Source organism: Mobula hypostoma, chromosome 15 (assembly GCF_963921235.1).
Source record: "Mobula hypostoma chromosome 15, sMobHyp1.1, whole genome shotgun sequence".
NCBI lineage: Eukaryota > Metazoa > Chordata > Chondrichthyes > Myliobatiformes > Myliobatidae > Mobula > Mobula hypostoma.
The window spans coordinates 2,979,698-2,998,084 of record NC_086111.1 but is presented as its reverse complement, the minus strand read 5'-3'; the positions used below and the strand labels follow the sequence as shown (position 1 = coordinate 2,998,084).

Here is an 18,387-nt window from a genome sequence, read left to right as displayed (position 1 = left end):
CAGTATAATATGTAACAAGCAAAGTCAGAAGAGAAGACTCAGGAACCATTTGACAGAAGTTTAAATTGTTTATCAATTTCATGCTGGAATTTGAAAATAAAATTTCCATTAAAATATATTATCATGGAATCTTAATAGATAAAAACTATTTAAATCCATGTTCTAATTTATATTATTGCACACTATATAAGATATTCCTTCATTTATTGCTATACAGAATCTATTTTACTACTTTACCCTTAAATTAGCTGTGAGTTCATGTTCACAAAAACTCTTGAAAAGAAGGCTCAAGTATGACTGAGAAATATGAATTTGCATACCTTTCTTGACAGCTGTTATTCCCATTGAAGGTTGTCCCAGTGGTGTCCTTTTCTCCCATTTGCCTTCGTCGATGTTAAAGATATCTACTGATCCTAAAGGGCACTGGTCTTCATTCATGCCTCCAATGATGAGGACTTGCTTGTTCAAAATAACTGCTGCTGCCCCCGCTCGCGGTGTTGGCATTGAAGGCAGCCCTGTCCACTTCTGACTCACAACATCCAGCATTTCCACTTTGTCCAGAGGCAATCCTGTCTCGCTGCAGCCTCCGAGGACAAACAATTGCCTGTCCTGATAAACTGGAGTGCAGTACACACGCTTAGTAGGCATTGGTGGAAACAATTCCCAGTACAGAGACTTCACAGCACTCGCTGCCATATCTGCAATAATATGTTCTCATTGAACTCCCAAAGAACATCAGGTGCCTTTAGTTTTAAATTTCAGAGCACTAAACGTGGAGCTCATCCATTAAACATTTTTAAAAGGAACAAACTGGACAGACGAATTTAGCAATACTGGAATTCAAAGAGGTAAATGTGTATAAAAAAAGATGAGAATGTATTCTGTTGTTACAGTTATACCCACGGTGTAATACAGGCTACATTCCTCGTGGGTTATTTTGATGGGTAATCCAAGGGCAGGACATGGAAGTGAACAGCTTGAGGAAAGAACACAGAGAAGGAACCTACATCTCAGAACTGGATATCATCCCATTTTCTTCTGGGTTAAACCTTCATAAAAGGAATAAAAGTATTCATCAGGATTCGATTCCTAGTTTAGAGAAAACAAAAGATAGCTTTAGATCATCTATAATCTTCTTATCGATTTTTGAGAACATACACATATAATTCCTGTATAGTTTGCACTCATCAGGAATTTGGATGTAGAGTCTAAATCTACTTTTATTTATAATTAAGCACCTAATTTTTACCAATCCAAAATAAAAACAGAAAATGCTGGAAGTATTCAGCAGAATAGGCAGCATGTACGGGGACAGAAACACAGCTAACACAGATGCAGGCCGGGCTGTCTTTCCAATATTTAATGGTCTTATTGTAACTTCCTACATTTGCAGTCTTTTTTTATTTCCACCAGTCCAAACTGGGTGAACGTTAGATGATATTAGCATACGAGTACATAATTCAGTACAAGATACTTAACCATATGGTGCTGAATTAATGCTGAATCTAGGGGAATGTAGAAGAGATCAAAATTGATTGAGAAACTCAAGGAGTGGGGCAGTTCTACCAACTCACTCAGCAGCTTCTTTTTAGGAGGGATTTTTTGACAGCACCTCCCAAGCCAGGCAAACTTTACCACTAGGAAAACCAAAGACGGGAGGTATATCGGAATGCCAGATCCTGAGCATTCCTGCCCAAGTCGCATATTAGAACTAGACCTGAATCTGGTTTATTATCACTGATAAATGCCACAAAATCTGTTGTTTTATAGCAGCAGTACAGTACAAAACATAAGAAATTACCATCAGTTAAATTAAGAATATATCAAAAATAAATAAAGAGGGTAAAAGAGCGAGGTGGTGTCCGTGGGTCCAGGGACTGTTCAGAAACTGATGGCAGAGGAGAAGAAGATACTCCTAAAACATTGAGTGTGCATCTTCAGGCTCCTGCACTGCCACCCTGGTGGTACTAATGGGACTACCACCCAAATATGCTAGACTTCTATCCTCTGCCTACCACCACAGAGAGAGCACTTGAAACAGAAGGACTGCAACGGTTTAACATGCAATGAACTGGGAAAATGGCAACAAGACCCATATCCAGTCAAGATGGTGCCAGCATACAAATGCTCTCACAGTCGACATCTTCAAGATAGACCACAAAACTATTTATTTCACTCCATTTCGGTCTTTTCTGTCTGTTTTTTTTGGTCTTGAATGTGTATCTGGAACTGTTGAAGCCTGTGAATTGCAGTTTGGAGATTGTTTGGGTGATCCAGTGCTTTGCTGTCTCTGAGAGGTTTCCAAGAGGCAGCAAACCTCGAGGCAAAAAGCTGCGGGGGAGTTGGGCCGATGTTCAACTCCTTTTCACCAATTAAAGCGACAAGGGAGATTGAAACATGGAGGGGAATGCGGAAGATGAGCGCCAGCTGCCTGCCTTTTGATCGCTGGTGTGATCACTCTGCTGCTGCAGAGGTTTTCTGCCTTCTGGAAACAGATATAGATTTGAACTGTGGACATTTTTCAGTCTTATAGTTTTTTATATCCTGTTTGACACCCATTCTTCCTTGCTCTCTTGTGTGGGGGAGGGGGACTTGTGGGGGGGTCGGTGTTCAGGGAGAGGAAGGCTTACAGGCTGGTGTTCTTTATGCGTTTTGTGTGGTGGAAGGGGGTTTGGGGGTCAATGTTCATGTTCCGTGTCGTGTGGGGGAGGTTTGTGGGGAGGGGATTGATGATTATGTTGCCATTCCTTTTTTTCTGGGTTTTGTGGCTATCTGGAGAAGAAGAATCTCAGAGTAGTATGCTTGGATAATAAGTGAACCTTTGATTGATCCCAGAAAGAAAAAAGTATAATGATGGGCCACATCCCACAGAGCAGCCAATATAATGAACTGAACAGCTCTTGGGAGTTTCTCGAACTTCTGGACTGACTACCTCCACGTCTCTCCATCCCTGTCTGCTCAGAGAGGACACGCAGGACATGGCGTTCCCTGCACTCTGCTTTCTTCAAAGTTCAGAGGAAAAGTAAATGGGCCATGATCGAATGGTGAAGAATACTCAATGGGCCAAGTGACCTAATTCTGTTCCTCTGTCTTATGGTCTCATGGTCTAAATTTATAAAATTCCTAAATCAATTGACTGGGTGGATGCAGAACTGATTAGTTTCCTGAACAGTTCAAAGTTCAAAATAACTGTATTAACTAAGTACACAGTTGCCACCACATCCTACCCTGAGATCCAGTTTCTTGCAGGCATTCACAATAGATACAAAGAAACACATTAGAATCAATGAAAAACTGCACAGAAACATAGACGGACAAACAACCAATGTGTAAAAGGTAAAAAGTTGTGCAAATACAAAAAGAACAAATAATAATAAAAATAAATAATAATCGTTGAGAACTTGCATTAGTCCTTGAAAATGGAGGTTATGGAACCGATTCAGAGTTAAGGTGAGTGAAGTTATCCATGCTGGTTCAGGAGCCTGATGATTGAGGGGTTATAACTGTTCCTGAACCTGGTTCTGTACCTTCTTCATGATGGCAGCAGCAAGAAGAGAGCATGGTCTGGATGGTGGGAGTCCTTGATGATGGATGTTGCTTTCCTGCGACAGTGTTCCTTGTAGATGTGCTCAGTGGTGGGAATGTTTGTGGTTTTAGGAGGTGCTGTCAAAAACAAATGCCCGGCAAACAAGAAACTAATGGATGAATTGTTGCCTCCAAGAATACTTACTCCAGTACTCACCAATCTTCCCTGAGATTTTATGAAACATAGTTTTCTTTCACACTTTCCAAAGCCCCTGCACTCCTCTAACTCTGGCCATCTGCTTGAGCATTTGCAATCATGCCCTTTATCACTAACTATCCCCAGCTTTATCATCTGTATCATCTTAATATGTCTTGAAAAATCTTTAAAAAGACGTTCTGTAAAAACTTGAAATGAAAACAGAATGTGCTGACAACGCTCATCGTGGCAGGCAGCAGATGTGGAGACAGAAACAGGTTGAATCTTTCATGTCTATGAGTGTCAAAAAAGAGTTCGAGCTGTAAGTAGCGGTGAGGATGATGGGAAGAACAAAGGGTGAGAGCTTGTGGTTGGGTAAAAGACAAGACACAAGCGAAGATGATAAAAGGCATAAAAGGGACGATGCTGTACAATTAAAGGTAGAAAAGATTGGTGTCATGGGAATATGCAATGATCCATTTGAACTGTTGAACATGACAGTGAATCCAGAAAACTGTAAAATGATTAGTCAACAGGTGAGGTCTTTCCTGTCTCTCAACTTCTATTGGAATGGTATGGAAAGCTGAACAGAGGTGTCAGAATAGAGAGAATTAAAGTGGAAGCCACCAGACCCTGATGTTTGCATTTGTGGACTGATGGAGATGTCCCACAAAGTACATACCCAATCTGCAATTGCATGTTTAATGAAGAAGCAGCAGACTGCAAGCAACTCTAAATGGAAACAAATCATCACAACAAATGAGAGAATGTCTCCCTGATCTGATTTCTGGTAGCAGTGTGGCACAGCAGCCTCACAGCTTCAGAAACTCCAGTTGGATGCTGCACTCTGCATGGAGTCTAGACATCCCCCAGCGACCACATGGCCTTGTACCAGGTGTTCCTCTTTCCTTCCACCTCCGAAGAATCATGCTACTGTAATTATCCAAGAAGAGCATGGTGGGGAGATGACGAGCACGGCAATGGTCTGAGAGTTGGCATGGACTCGATGGGCTGAATCCCATCCTTCTAGGTCTTAAGAAAACTTGAGAAAGATCTCCTTGTGTGGCCCCGTGCCAGTATTTGATAACACTTCTGTGAAACGGTGTGGGATATCTTGTTGCATTAAAGGCATTGCACAGATGGACTCCTGTTACTTGCGGTTGAGCCCTGGCAGAGGGAATAGATGTCCAGATGGAGATAAATGGGGTTCAGGGATCTTGAAGCTGAAAACTGCTCTGAGGGGCCGTAAGAACACAGGAGAACCTAAACCTAAACTATATACTGTAAGCAACATATCGAACGGGATGCCTGTGCTCCTACCTTAGAGCAGTTTAATGGAACGTCAGATGCCAGGGTTTCCTCAAATACTAATAATAAACACACAATTCTGAAAATGTTAAGGAGCATACACAAAGTGCTGGAGGAACTCAGCAGGTCAGGTAGCATCTATGGAGGGGAAAAAACAGTCGATGTTTTGGGCCAAGGTCTTACGTCACGACTGGGAAAGAAGTGGGATGAAGCCAGAATAGGAAGCTGGGGAGGGAGAGGGATACAATCTGGCAGATGATAGGTGAGACTAGATGAGGAGGAAGATGGGATGGCAGGGGAAGAGGGAAGAAATAAGAAGCTTAGAGGTGATAGGTGGAAGAGATAAAAGGCTAAAGAAGAAGGAATGTGATAGGAGAGGACAGGGGAACATGGGAGTGTGGGAAGGAGGAGGTGTACCACAGGGAAGTGATAGATAGGTGATGAGAAGAGAAGGGGTAAGAGGGGAGCCAAAATGGGGAATGGAAGAGGGAACCCAAGTTCTATTAGATTTAATTTGCAGCCCCCTGTAGTGTGATCAAATCTTAACTTTGATATATTTGAGTCATGGAGTGATATAAATGCACAGCACAGAAACAGGCCCTTCAGCCCACTTAGTTCATGCCAAAACATTTAAACTGCCTACTTCATCAACCTGCATCTGGACAACCATCCATATACCTGTCTAAACTTCTCAAACATTGAAATCGAGCTCGCATGCACCACCTGCGCTGGCAGCTCGTTCCACACTCTCATGACTCTGTGGGTGAAGAAGTTTCCCCTTATGTTATCCTTAAACTCTTCACCTTTCAGTCTTAACCTATGACCTCTAGTTATAGTCCCACCCAACCTCAGTGGAAAAAGCCTGTTTGAATTTACCCTATCTATACTCCTCATAATCTTGTATACCTTTATCGAATCTTCCCTTAGTCTTCTCTGTTCCAAGGGTGCTGTAATTGTTATATGGTTATATGGAATAAAGTCTGAACCTGTTCAGCCTGTCCCTATGACTCTGGTCCTCCAGACCCAGCAACATTATTGTAAATTTTATCTGTACTCTTTCAACCTTATGTACATCTGTCTTGCAGGTAGGTGACCAAACTGCACACAATACTCTAAATCAGGCCTCACCAACATCTTATACAACTTCATTATAACATCCCATCTCTCCTGTATTCAATTTATGAAGGTCAATGTGCCAAAAACTTTCTTTAAGACCAAATCTATCTAACTACTTTCAAAGAATTATGGACCTGTATTCCCAGATCCCTTTGTTCCACCGCACTCCTCAGTGACCTACAGTTCACTGTGTAAGACCTACCCTGGTTTGTCTTAGCGAAGTGCAAGTGTATTAGTTGAGCCTTCATTGTTTTCTCCATGACCGCTATCCACAGCCGAATTTTAAATGCTTCCTATGGTTCCTGTTTCTGTTTCAGGATTCCAGCCTCCAGAGCACATTTTAAATTGATGTCCAATATATTCACAACTTGTATCAATAGGGGCTGAACACTTGCTGACAGAAAAAAGTGGAGGTGCTGTTCTACCTATATACAGTGGATTCTGGTGAATTGGGGCAGCTGCTTATTTCAAAGGTTTCAAAGGTACATTTAATGTCAGAGAAATATATACAATATACATCCTGAAATTTTTTTTTTGCAACCTTCCATGAAAACAGAGGAGTGCCCCAAAGAATGAATGACAGTTAAATGTTAGAACCCCAAAGCCCCCCCCAGCTCCCCCTCCCACACACAGGCAGCAGCAAAGCAACGACCCCACCCCACCCCTCCTCACAATTAAAAAAAGCATTGGCACCCCCCCCCACCAAGCACTCAAGCACGCAGCAAAGCATCAATAAAGACACAGAACTACAGTACCCCAAAGACTACTCGTTCGACATACCACAGGCTCTCTCTCTCTCCCTAATAAGGGAGAAAGAGGCTCCCCATTTCACAGCGAGAGGAGAGACATAACAAACAACTCTCTGATTTATGATGTTAAAAGTCTGTTGTGTCACTTCTGCCAAGCTCTGTGCCCAAAGAACTGGGGTTCTTTTAATCTTCCGTCTCCCAGGACACCCCAGTTTCCTACGGCAGCTCCGACCTCGAGTTTGGGGCAACCATTAAACTTCAAAACCTAATCAAGAAAATAGCTGGTATTCCTTTCTTTTATTTGGGACACTGTGCCACTTAAATGGGGCAAGATGCTGTTGCCGAACAGTTTCTAACTAGCACCAGTTGTCTGCACTTGCGTGGTTGTTAGACACTACATCATGCTTCAAGCAAAAAGTTTTTAAATAGCATCAGTTGCATGTATTTATGATCTAAAAGCAGTGATTTTTGTCACTGATAATTGGCAAGAAATAAGCATTAAGACAATTCAGAACTGCTTTGCTCACCACATTTTCAAGCATTCATGCTTCGAAATACTCGAAACAGCCGAGAGAGAAAATGAATTGATTTCACTACTTCAACAAGTGGGAAACTATGAAGAACTTGAAGATATAGACAATCATCTTGAATTTTACGATGAAAATTAGGATTTGGTGGCTGCAATCATCAACAGCATTGTATGAAGTTAGTTCATTATCTGCACTAGGTGTTCGCACAGATTTTGTTCATTCACAATCAAAAAACGCAACCTGGCTTAGTTCCTCTGTTGATAAGCATTAGGAACTAATACACACTTTTGTAGTACTGCAGTACTATTGGTAGTGTTCTAATTTGTTCTGTATTTTATTTAAATGCATAATTTGTTACTCAGTTTGCTTTTTTATACCTTTTTAACTATTTCCATGAAACTTCAGCTAACTGGGGCAGCTGCTTAATTGCGCCAAAATTTACTGTCACCGATGTGCCCACAACCGGAATCCACTGTATATCCTTCAGCTGTTAGTTTACTCACATGGAAGAGGATAGAAAATCAGAGAGTACCAGCCATAAATCAATCTTCACCTAACCAACAAAAGGCGAGTAAGGATGGTCCCAACAATCCTTCACACTATGAGATAAACCATCTGGCTTCTATGCAACAACGGAGACTGGGGATCCTGAGTGTGGGGAAATTCATCACGATTTGTGCCATCACTCTGAAATATATACACCGCAACACAGTGATAGAGCCCTACAGCACAGTCCAATGCTTCAACCACCATGTTTTGCCAGCCTTTCATCTACTCCAACATCAGTCCAACCCTTCCCTTTACATCTCCCTCCACTTTCTTTCAACACAGACACATACAAACACACACACACAAACACACACACACACACAAACACACACACCACACACACACACACACACACACACCGACACACAGGCACGCACACACAAACACACACACACACACACAAGTACAGAAACACACACACAAAATTTCATCATTCACTCTGTTGATTTGAAGGGTCAAAATCAGGGTTTTTTTTTCCCTTTAGTAGCTAATTCAGATCCCTGCCAGACCAAAGAAAAACCCCAACACACTTCCTGTAAGTGTTTCAGCATGAGTATAGAATCCTGCTTAATGAGACTTTCTTCCAGAGTCAGGATTAGATGCTTGTAACAAGCATAGACGATTCATTGGCTCAGGGTTCAATACAAATTGTTCCTCATTGCACAAGGATATTATTCGGTTTGTATGTGTGTGTGTGTGTGAGATTGGGTGAAGGGATTTAGAATATATGTCTAGTGCACATTCTGGAGCAGAGGGTGGCGGTAATGCACCATTAAGCTGGATGCCAACCGCCGTAAAACAAGATACAGACAGACAGAAGGATATTATTCCAGTCAGACCTGAGGTTTAGTTTCCTCAGCTCTAAGGAGCTTCATATTCTTGCAAACATCAGTCTTTTCAATTTTTATGTCTTAAATAACTTACATGTGTTTTCTCATAACTACAGGTTCTGAATTTTTTTTAAATTTATACTGAATCCTGGAATAAACGACTTTTAATTATTGACAAGGAAACTTCCCAATTAAGCTGTTTTCTATTTTCAGAATAAAGCCGCACCAACTGTAATTCCCAACCATTTAATTATGTCATTAATTATTCATAGCTTCAAACTAATTTTATATTTTTACATTTAATTAACTCTTTTTGCTGCTTATTTACAAACATATAAAAGACTGCAGAAATCACTTTAAACAGCATTAACTGAGAATGGTATTATCATAGATGTGATCAAGGTATATTTAACCACATTTTATTTTCTGTATTTCAATGAACTATCTACCTTCTGTGAACCACAAAATTATCACTTAAAGAAAATTATAATAATCTCTTCACGTGCAGTATCCTTGGAGAGTTACAGTCATTATGTAGAAAACAGTAAATTTATTCAAATTTACTATTAACTTGAGCACTTTGGGGGCACTTTGCTTTTGTTCTGGGGTAGGGTTCCCAACCATGGACCCCCACTATTAACGGAGGGGGTCAGTGGACCCCAGATTGGGAACCCATGCTCTAGGGTTTTATATTAACCAGCATGTTTTTGGGTAACTAAATAACATAATGTTCTTTTAATTAAGTTTATATTTAAATGGAGCTACTGTCTGTAGGCAAAATACCTCTTTGATTAGTTATCATTTTTGCTTGTAAATATTTACTGCTCTCAATATTACATCCTGGATGAGTAATCACATTTACACCTCTGGCTATATTGCTTTTCTTTATCATTTCACAAAAGGATATCACTTAATCAATGCTACATTTAATGGATAAGCGTGAGTGTTTTAATTCTGCAAACGAATACACGCTGAACACAAATGCTAATGCAACCTATTATTTTTGCATTAGGGATGCAGAATCAAAAAGGGTAGTAAATGCAGCACTCAAAGTGTTATAACTCAATGCACAGAGGATAAGAAATAACGTAGATGATCTTGTTGCAATGTTACAGATTGCCAGGTATGATGTTGTGGTCATCACTGAATGGTAGCTGAAGGACAGTTGTAGTCTAAGGTGACACGTTGTATCAGAGGGTTAGAGGGGGTGGTGGTTCTGCTGGTAAAAAATGGCATCAATCAGTAGAAAGATGTGACATAAGATTGGAAGATGTTGAATCCTTGTGGATTGAGTTAGGGAAACTGCAAGGGTAAAAGGACCCTGATGGCAGTCATATACAGGCTTCCTAACAGTAGCTGGGATATGGACCACAGATTACAAAAGGAAATAGAAAAGATGTGTGTCAAAAGGACAACGTTATGATTGTCATGGGAGATTTTAACATTCAGGTTGATTGGGAAAATCAGGTTGATAATGGATCAAGAGAGTGAGTTTGTTGAATGCCTAAGAGGTAGCTTTTTAGAGCAGTTTGTCATTGCGCCTACGAGGGGATCCACTATACTGGACTGGGTGTTGTGTAATGAGCTGGAGGCGATCAAGTAGGTTAAGGTAAAAGAACCCTTGGGAGCCAGTGATCAGAATATGATTGAGTTCAACTCGAAATTTGGTAGGGAGAAAAACAAAGTCTGGTGTAGCAGTATTTCAGTGAATTAAAGGAAATTACAGTGGTATGAGAGAGGAGTTGGCCAAAGTAAATTGGAAGGAGATGCTGGCAGGGATGACAGCAGAGCAGCAATGGCGTGAGTTTCTGGGAAAAATGAGGAAGGTGCAGGACAGATATATTTCAAAAATGAAGAAATACTCAAATGGCAAAATAGTACAACTGTGACTGACAAGGGAAGTCAAAGCTAATGTAAAAGCAAAAGTAAGGACATACAACAAAGCAAAATTAGCAGGAAGACAGAGGATTCGGAAGCTTTTAAAAACCTACAGAGAGCAACTAAAAGAGTCATTAGAAGGGAAAAGATTAAAAATGAAAGCAAACTAGCAAACAATATCAAAGTAGATCGTAAAAGCTTATTCAACTATGTAAAAAATAAAAGAGAGATAAGAGTGGATATAGGGCCATTAGAAAATAAGGTCAGAAAAATTATAACAGGGGACAAGGAGATGGCAGATGAACTAAATGAGTATTTTGCATCAGTCTTCACTGAGGAAGACACTAGCAGTGTGCCAGATGTTGAAGGGTGTGAAGGAAGAGAAGTGAGTGCAGTTACTATTACAAGGGAGAAGGTGCTCAAAAAGCTGAAAGATCTAAGGGTATATAATTCACCCAGATCAGATCAACTGCACCCTAGGTTTCTGAAAGAGGTAGCGATAGAGATTGTGAAGGCATTAGAAATGATCTTTAAAAAAAATCATTGGACTCTGGCATGGTGCCAAGAGGACTGGAAAATTACAAATGTCACTCCACTCTTTAAGAACAGAGGAAGGCAGTAGAAAGGAAATTATAGACCAGCTTGCCTGAAGATGTTGGAGTCAGTTGTTAAAGATGAGGTGATGGAGTACTTGGTGACACAGGACAAGATAGGACAATGACAGCATGGTTTCCTTAAAGGAAAATCCTGCCTGTCGAACCTGTTGGAATTTTTTGAGAAAATTACAAGCAGGAGAAATAAAAGGAATGCAGTGTATGTTGTATATTTGGACTTTCAGAAGGCTTTTGACAAGGAACTGTACATAAGGCTGCTTACCAAGTTAAGAGCCCACAGTATCACAGGAAAGTTGCTGGCATGGTTACAGCATTGGCTGGTTAGTAGGAAGCAGCCAGTGATCTTTTTTTGGTTGGCTGCCAGTGTCTAGTGGTGTTCTGCAGAGGTAGGTGTTGGGACTGCTTCTTTTTATGCTGTATATAAATGATTTAGATGATGGAATAGATGACTTTGTTGCCAGGTTTGCGAATGATATGAAGATTTGTGGAGGGGCGAAAGTGTTGAGAAAACAGGAAGGCTGCAGAAGGACTTAGACAGATTAGGAGAATGGGCAAGAAAGTGGCAAATGAAATACAATGTTGGAAAGTGCAGGATAATGCACTTTGGTAGTAGAAATAGCTGCGCGGATTATTTTATCCAAAAATTTGAAATGCTTTTTTGAAATGCTAAAGGACTTGGGAGTCCTTGTGCAGAAAACGCTAAAGGGTAACTTTCAGGTTGAGTCAGTGGTGAGGAAGGCAAATGCAATGTTAGCATTCATTTCAAGAGATTTAGAATACAAGAGCTAGGATGTGATGTTGAGGCTTTACACAGGGGTCCCCAACCTTTTTTGCACCGCGGACCAGCCGGCGGGGGGGGGGGGGTGGTGTTCAAGTTCAACAGTGAGCGTGACAGGGAATGAGGAAAGGTGCAGCTGATTCATATTGTTTCATATCGCCAAATCATATCGTTTCCTCGCACATGCTTTATGGCCCGGTGGTTGGGGACCACTGCTTTATAAAGCACTGGTGAGGCCTCACCTTGAGTATTGTGAACAGTTTTAGGCTCCTCATCTAAGAAAAGACGTACTGGCATTAGAGAGGGTTCAGAGGAGGTTTGCAAGGATGATTCAGGTAATGAAAGGGTTATCATACGAGGAACGTTTGATGGCTCTGGGTTTGTACTCGCTAGAATTTAGAAGGACGAGGGACGATCTCATTTAAACCTTTCAAAAGTTGAAGGACCTAGACAAGGTAGATGTTGAAAGGATGTTTCCCATGGTGGGCAGTCTAAGATAAGAGTGCACAGCCTCAGGATAGAGGGGCATCCATTTAAAACAGAGTTGGGGAGAAATTTCTTTAGCCAGAGGGTGGTCAATTCGTGGGATAAGTTACCACAGGCAGTTGTGGAGACCAGGTTGTTGGGTATATTTAAGGCAGAGATTGATTGGTTCTTGGTTGGACATGGCATCAAAGGTTACGGGAGAAAGGCGGGGAATGAGGTGCTGGATTGGGGAAATGGATCAGCAATGATTGAATGGCGGATCAGACTCGATGGACCAAATGGCCTAATTCTGCTCCTATGTCTTATGGTTTTATTATTATGAACTCACATCATGTTAGCTGCCCATTCAACCAGAGTAGATAAGGCCATGCAAGAACCTGCAATAAAACACCATGTACCTTCTCACAGAAACATAATCAATTACAAAAGTAACAAGCCTGAGGTGCAGTTCAGAATAAGGATGACCAAAAGCATAAAGTTTTATGGAATGCCTTCTTAGAGTAGTGGTGGAGAGAGGTTGGAGAGAGGTTTGAAAGGGTTGGCTAGCCTCTGATTTAAGATCAAAGGCAAAGTGAATTAAGGTTCAAGATCAAAAGCAAAGTAGATTATGAGGCTTGAGCTGGAAACTCCTCAAAGACCGTAAACAAGAGCTGTGTAAGTTCACATCTATTTAAGAATAAAAACCAAACTTCAGTAATGGGGTTCAACCTCAATATGCCAAGTAATCACATCACAACGTGTTTCCCCGACAGGCCGCAGTAATTTGCCAGTGTTTCTGCCAATTACTCATCAAAGTTAAAGTGACTGACAGAGATGCCAACACCCCACTAACATTGAAGAAATTCTTTTCAACAGTTTTAGATTACAATATTCATTAAAATGTTAGCCTCATACACAAACTGAAATTGAGTGTGAAATTCAATGCATTTTCAAATCTAAAAACATTTTACTCTGGAAGTTTCACATTCCAATTTTGCTGTCAAATTCCTTTATACCCATGCCCCATCCTCAAATATAAATTCATCTTTAAAATTTTAACCTATTTTGACATTGAACCCAGCTTGGGTTGAGTTCAAAGGTTAATTACCGGCTCTGTCTTTAAGAAGTTTGTACATCCTCCCCATGAACTGCGTGGATTTCCTCTGAGTGCTACGGTTTCCTCCCACAGTTCGAAGATGCACCAGTTAATAGGTCAATAGGTCACTGTAAATTGTCTTGCGATTAGGCTAGGGTGGGTTGCTGGCTGGTGTGGCTCGTTGCGCCGGTAAGGCCTGCTCCGGGTTGTATCTCTAATAAAATAAACACAAAGCAGAACTATCTACTCTGAATTGTTCGCTTATTGCAAATAGAGTCTTGAGAAAGTGACATAATCTCTGATCATCGGGGACTAAATCACCTCATAGTCCTTCCCTGTACCTTGGTGTCTAAATGTCACTTTTTTTTTATCAACCATGGTTCCAGGAATATATTAACTAAAACGGCAAAGTCCCAAATGCACGGCCTTTTATGTTAGTTTGTTCATTCCTTGACTGGTTGCCACTGCTCAAGGAATATGTGCGTTAGTATTTTTAGCACATGAATCCTATGTTTATAGAATTATGAAAAGCGATTAAGCAAGTCGCATTTATTCCTGTTTGACCAAGGACGGCAATAATGAAACTCTTGAGATTAAAAGGGAATCAGAGTGCTGCTTGTGGAAATGTTCTTGAGGAGCATGCCTGTCGTATGTTATTGTACTGATCAAGGAACTCTCATAGGACTTCCAGTCTATTTGGTTCTGTGGGTTGAGAAGTCATTGAAAACAGCAATGCAGTTGGTTACTGACTGCAAAGTAAACATCTATTTTGTATACGCATTTAGTACTTAAAACATAGAAATGAAAATACATAGTTAACTAATTCAATAATGGACAAGTGGAATTTGGCAAGTGTGTTTCTTCTTAGCCTTCCTGTACAGTTACTTTACAGATTCCAGTCCCACAATCCATACAAATCTATGGAAACAATTAATAAAGCATTCATCTCTCAGGAGTCCAAACACCAACTTGCAAGTTAACCAAAATTTTCATACTACCTCAAAACAATCTATTAATTGAAGTCTTATAAATTACTGTTGATTATATCAACTTACAAAGCTTCTATTTACATTTGCCTACTGTTTATTTATTTAGAGGTACATCACAGAACAGGCCCTTCCAGCTCAAATAGCCACACCGCCCAGCAACCCCCCAGTTTTAACCCTAGCCTAATTACGGGACGAGTTACAATGACCAATTAACCTACTAATCAGTGTGCCTTTGGCCTGTGGGAGGTAACCACTGCTCACAGAGGATGCCAACGCGATTCATGAGAACAAAGTAAAACTCCTTGTAGCTGACACCGGAATTGAACTCTGAACCTCAGAACTCCCCCAGCTGTGATAGTGGCACTCTAACCGCTATGCTACCATGGTGTCCACTTCAGCTTACACGCACCACATGTAATTGGAAACTAATAAACCCATGTATAATTTCTGGTAGGTGAGTAGCACTACCTTCGCTATAATTAAGACCATAAGACATAGGAGCAGAATTAGGCCATTTGGCCCATTGAGTCAGCACTGACATTCCATTATGGCTGATTTATGATCCCTCTTAACCCCCTTGTCCTAGTCACCTTTGATATCCTGGTTAACCAAAACCCTATCAACCTCTAGTTTAAACTAAACTCATTAACTTGGCCTCAACAGCCATCTATGGCAGTAAATTTCACAGATTCACCACCATATGGCTAAAGAAATTCCTTCTCATCTCGATTCCAAATGGACATCGCTCTATTCAGAGGCTGTGCCCTCTGGAGCTAGACTCCCCCACTACAGGAAACTTCCTCTTCATATTCACTTTGTCTAACCCTTTCAACATTCAATAGGTTACAATGAGATGCCCCAAACACAAGGAAGTCTGCAGATGCTGGAAATTCAAGCAACGCACATTAAAAAAAATGCTGGTGAACGCAGCAGGCCAGGCAGCATCTATAGGAAGAGGTACAGTGGGCGTTTCGGGCCGAGACCCTTCGTCAGGACTCACGTAGGGTCTCGGCCCGAATCGTCGACTGTTCCTCTTCCTATAGATGCTGCCTGGCCTGCTGTGTTCAATGAGATACCCCATCACTTTTCTAAATTCCAGCGAGTACAGTCCCATAGCCATCAAATGTTCCTCATACATTCTCATGAACCTCTTCTGTACCCTCTCCAATTCCAGCACTTTCTTTTATAGATATGGAACCCAAAACTGCTCTCAACAGTCAAAATACTCATAGTCTGACCAATGCCTTATAAAGCCTTAGCATTACATCCTTGCTCTTATATATTCTAGTCCTTTAGAAATGAATTCTAACATTGCATTTGCCTTCCTTGCCACTGACTCAACCTGCAAGTTAACCTTTACGGAATCATGCACAAGCACTCCCAAGTCCCTTTGCACCTCGGATTTTTGAATTTTCTCCCTGTTTAGAAAATAGTCCATGCCTTTATTCCTCCTACCAAAGTGCATGACCATACACTTCCCTGCACTATATTCCATCTGCCACTTCTTTGCCCGTTCTCCCAATCTGTTCAAGTCCCTCTGCAGACTCCATGGTTCATCAACCCCACCTGCACCTCCACCTATCTTTGTATCGTCTGCAAACTCGGCCACAAAGCCATCAACTCTGTTATCCAAATCATTGATATATAATGTGAAAAGTAGTGATCCCAATGCCAATCCCCATGGAACACCACTTGTCACCAGCAGCCAACCAGAATAGGCCCCCTTTATTCTGACTCTTTGCCTCCTACCAATCAGCAAATCTTCTATCCATACTAGTATCTTTCCTGTCATACCATGGGCTCTTACCTTGTTAAGCAGCCTCATCTGTGGTACCTTGTCAAAGGCCTTCTGAAAATCCAAGTACACAACATCCTCTTATTCTTCTTTGTCTATCCTGCTTATTTTCTCTAAGAATTTCAATAGATTTGTCAGGGAAGATTTTCCCTTAAGGAAACCATGCTAACTTTGGCCTATTTCATCATGCCTCCAAGTACTCTGAAACTTCATCCTTAGTAATAGACTCCAACATCTCCCAACCACCATGTCAGGCTAACTGACCTATAATTTCCTTTCTTCTGCCTCCCTCTCTTCTTAAAGAGGGGAGTGATATTTGCAATTTTCCAGTCCTTCAGAATTCCAGAATCGAGTGCTGCTTGAAAGATCATTACTAATATCTTCACATTCCTTTCATCTATCTCTTTCAGAACCCTGGGGTGTAGTCCATCTGGTCCAAGTGACTTACCTACCTTCAGAACTTTCAGCTTTCTAAGTACCTTCTCCTCAGTAATAGCGGGTACACTCACTTCTGTCTCCTGACAGTCTCGAATTTCTGACATACAGCTAGTGTATTCCACAGTGAAACAAAATACTAATTGTTATTAAATTAGTCCACATTTCTTTATACCCTATCACTACCTCTCCAGTGCCATTTTCCAGCAGTCTAATATCCACTCTCATCTCTCTTTTACTCTTTATATCTGAAAACACTTTTGGTATTCTCTGATATTTTTGGTTAGCTTACCTTCATATTTCATCTTTCTTGCCTTATGGTTTCTTTAGATATCTAAAGAAGAGAGCTTCCCTAACTTCCCACTAATTTTCATTATACTATATGCCCTCAGCCAGCCAGTGGTGTAGTGGTATCAGCACTGGAGTTTGAGGCCGGTGGTCCTGGGTTTTAATCTGGCTGGCTCCTTGCATGCTTTCCATTTGTGGTGGGTTGAATATTGAGCTAGTAACTCAACCTCAGTGAAAAAAACAGACAAATGCTAAGGAAACAGCTAAGACTGCTGCCTGATAAGGCACAAGGTGTGAAACGGAACAACAACAACATGCCCTTTCTTTTGCTTTTATGCTGTCTTTGACTTCCCTTGTCACCCATGGGTGCCTCATCCTCTTTTCAGAATACTTCTTCATCCTGCATCTTCCGAATTGCCCCCAGAAACTCCAGCCATTGCTGTCTGCCATCAACTCTGCTAGTGTCCCCTTCCAATCAACTTTGGCCAGCTCCTCGCTCATGTCTCTGTAATTCCCTTCGCTCACTGTAATATTGATACATCTGACTTTAGAAACTACATAGAAAACATAGAAAATAGGTGCAGGAGTAGGCTATTCGGCCCTTCGAGCCTGCACCGCCATTTATTATGATCATGGCTGATCATCCAACTCAGAACCCCGGCCCAGCATTCTCTCCATACCCCCGATCCCCGTAGCCACAAGGACCATATCTAACTCCCTCTTAAATATAGCCAATGAACTGGCCTCAACTGTTTCCTGTGGCAGAGAATTCCACAGATTCGCCACTCTCTGTGTGAAGAAGTTTTTCCTAATCTCGGTCCTAAAAGGCTTCCCCTTAATCCTCAAACTGTGACCCCGCGTTCTGGACTTCCCCAACATCGGGAACAATCTTCCTGCATCTAGCCTGTCCAATCCCTTTAGGATTTTATACGTTTCAATCAGATCCCCCCTCAATCTTCTGAATTCCAATGAGTACAAGCCCAGTTCATCCAGTCTTTCTTCATATGAAAGTCCTGCCATCCCAGGAATCAATCTGGTGAACCTTCTTTGTACTCCCTCTATGGCAAGGATATCTTTCCTCAGATTAGGGGACCAAAACTGCACACAATACTCCAGGTGTAGTCTCACCAAGGCCTTGTACAACTGCAGTAGTACCTCCCTACTCCTGTACTCGAATCCTCTCGCTATAAATGCCAGCATACCATTCGCCTTTTTCACCGCCTGCTGTACCTGCATGCCCACTTTC

General features: G+C 41.3%; 1 protein-coding gene across 5 annotated transcripts in view; it reads right to left on the bottom strand.

Moving 5' to 3' along the window:
• Nucleotides 1-18,387, bottom strand: part of LOC134356647 (kelch domain-containing protein 8B-like) — a 163,548-nt gene that overhangs the window by 139,205 nt on the left and 5,956 nt on the right. For 4 of the 5 annotated variants that reach the window (XM_063067623.1, XM_063067622.1, XM_063067619.1 and 1 more), the window contains exon 2: nt 321-1,089. In XM_063067623.1, the coding sequence (XP_062923693.1) occupies nt 321-696 (376 nt within the window). In that variant the 5' untranslated portion in view covers nt 697-1,089. The remainder of the gene's footprint in view (nt 1-320; nt 1,090-18,387) is intronic. The other variant, XM_063067621.1, reaches the window with a different exon arrangement.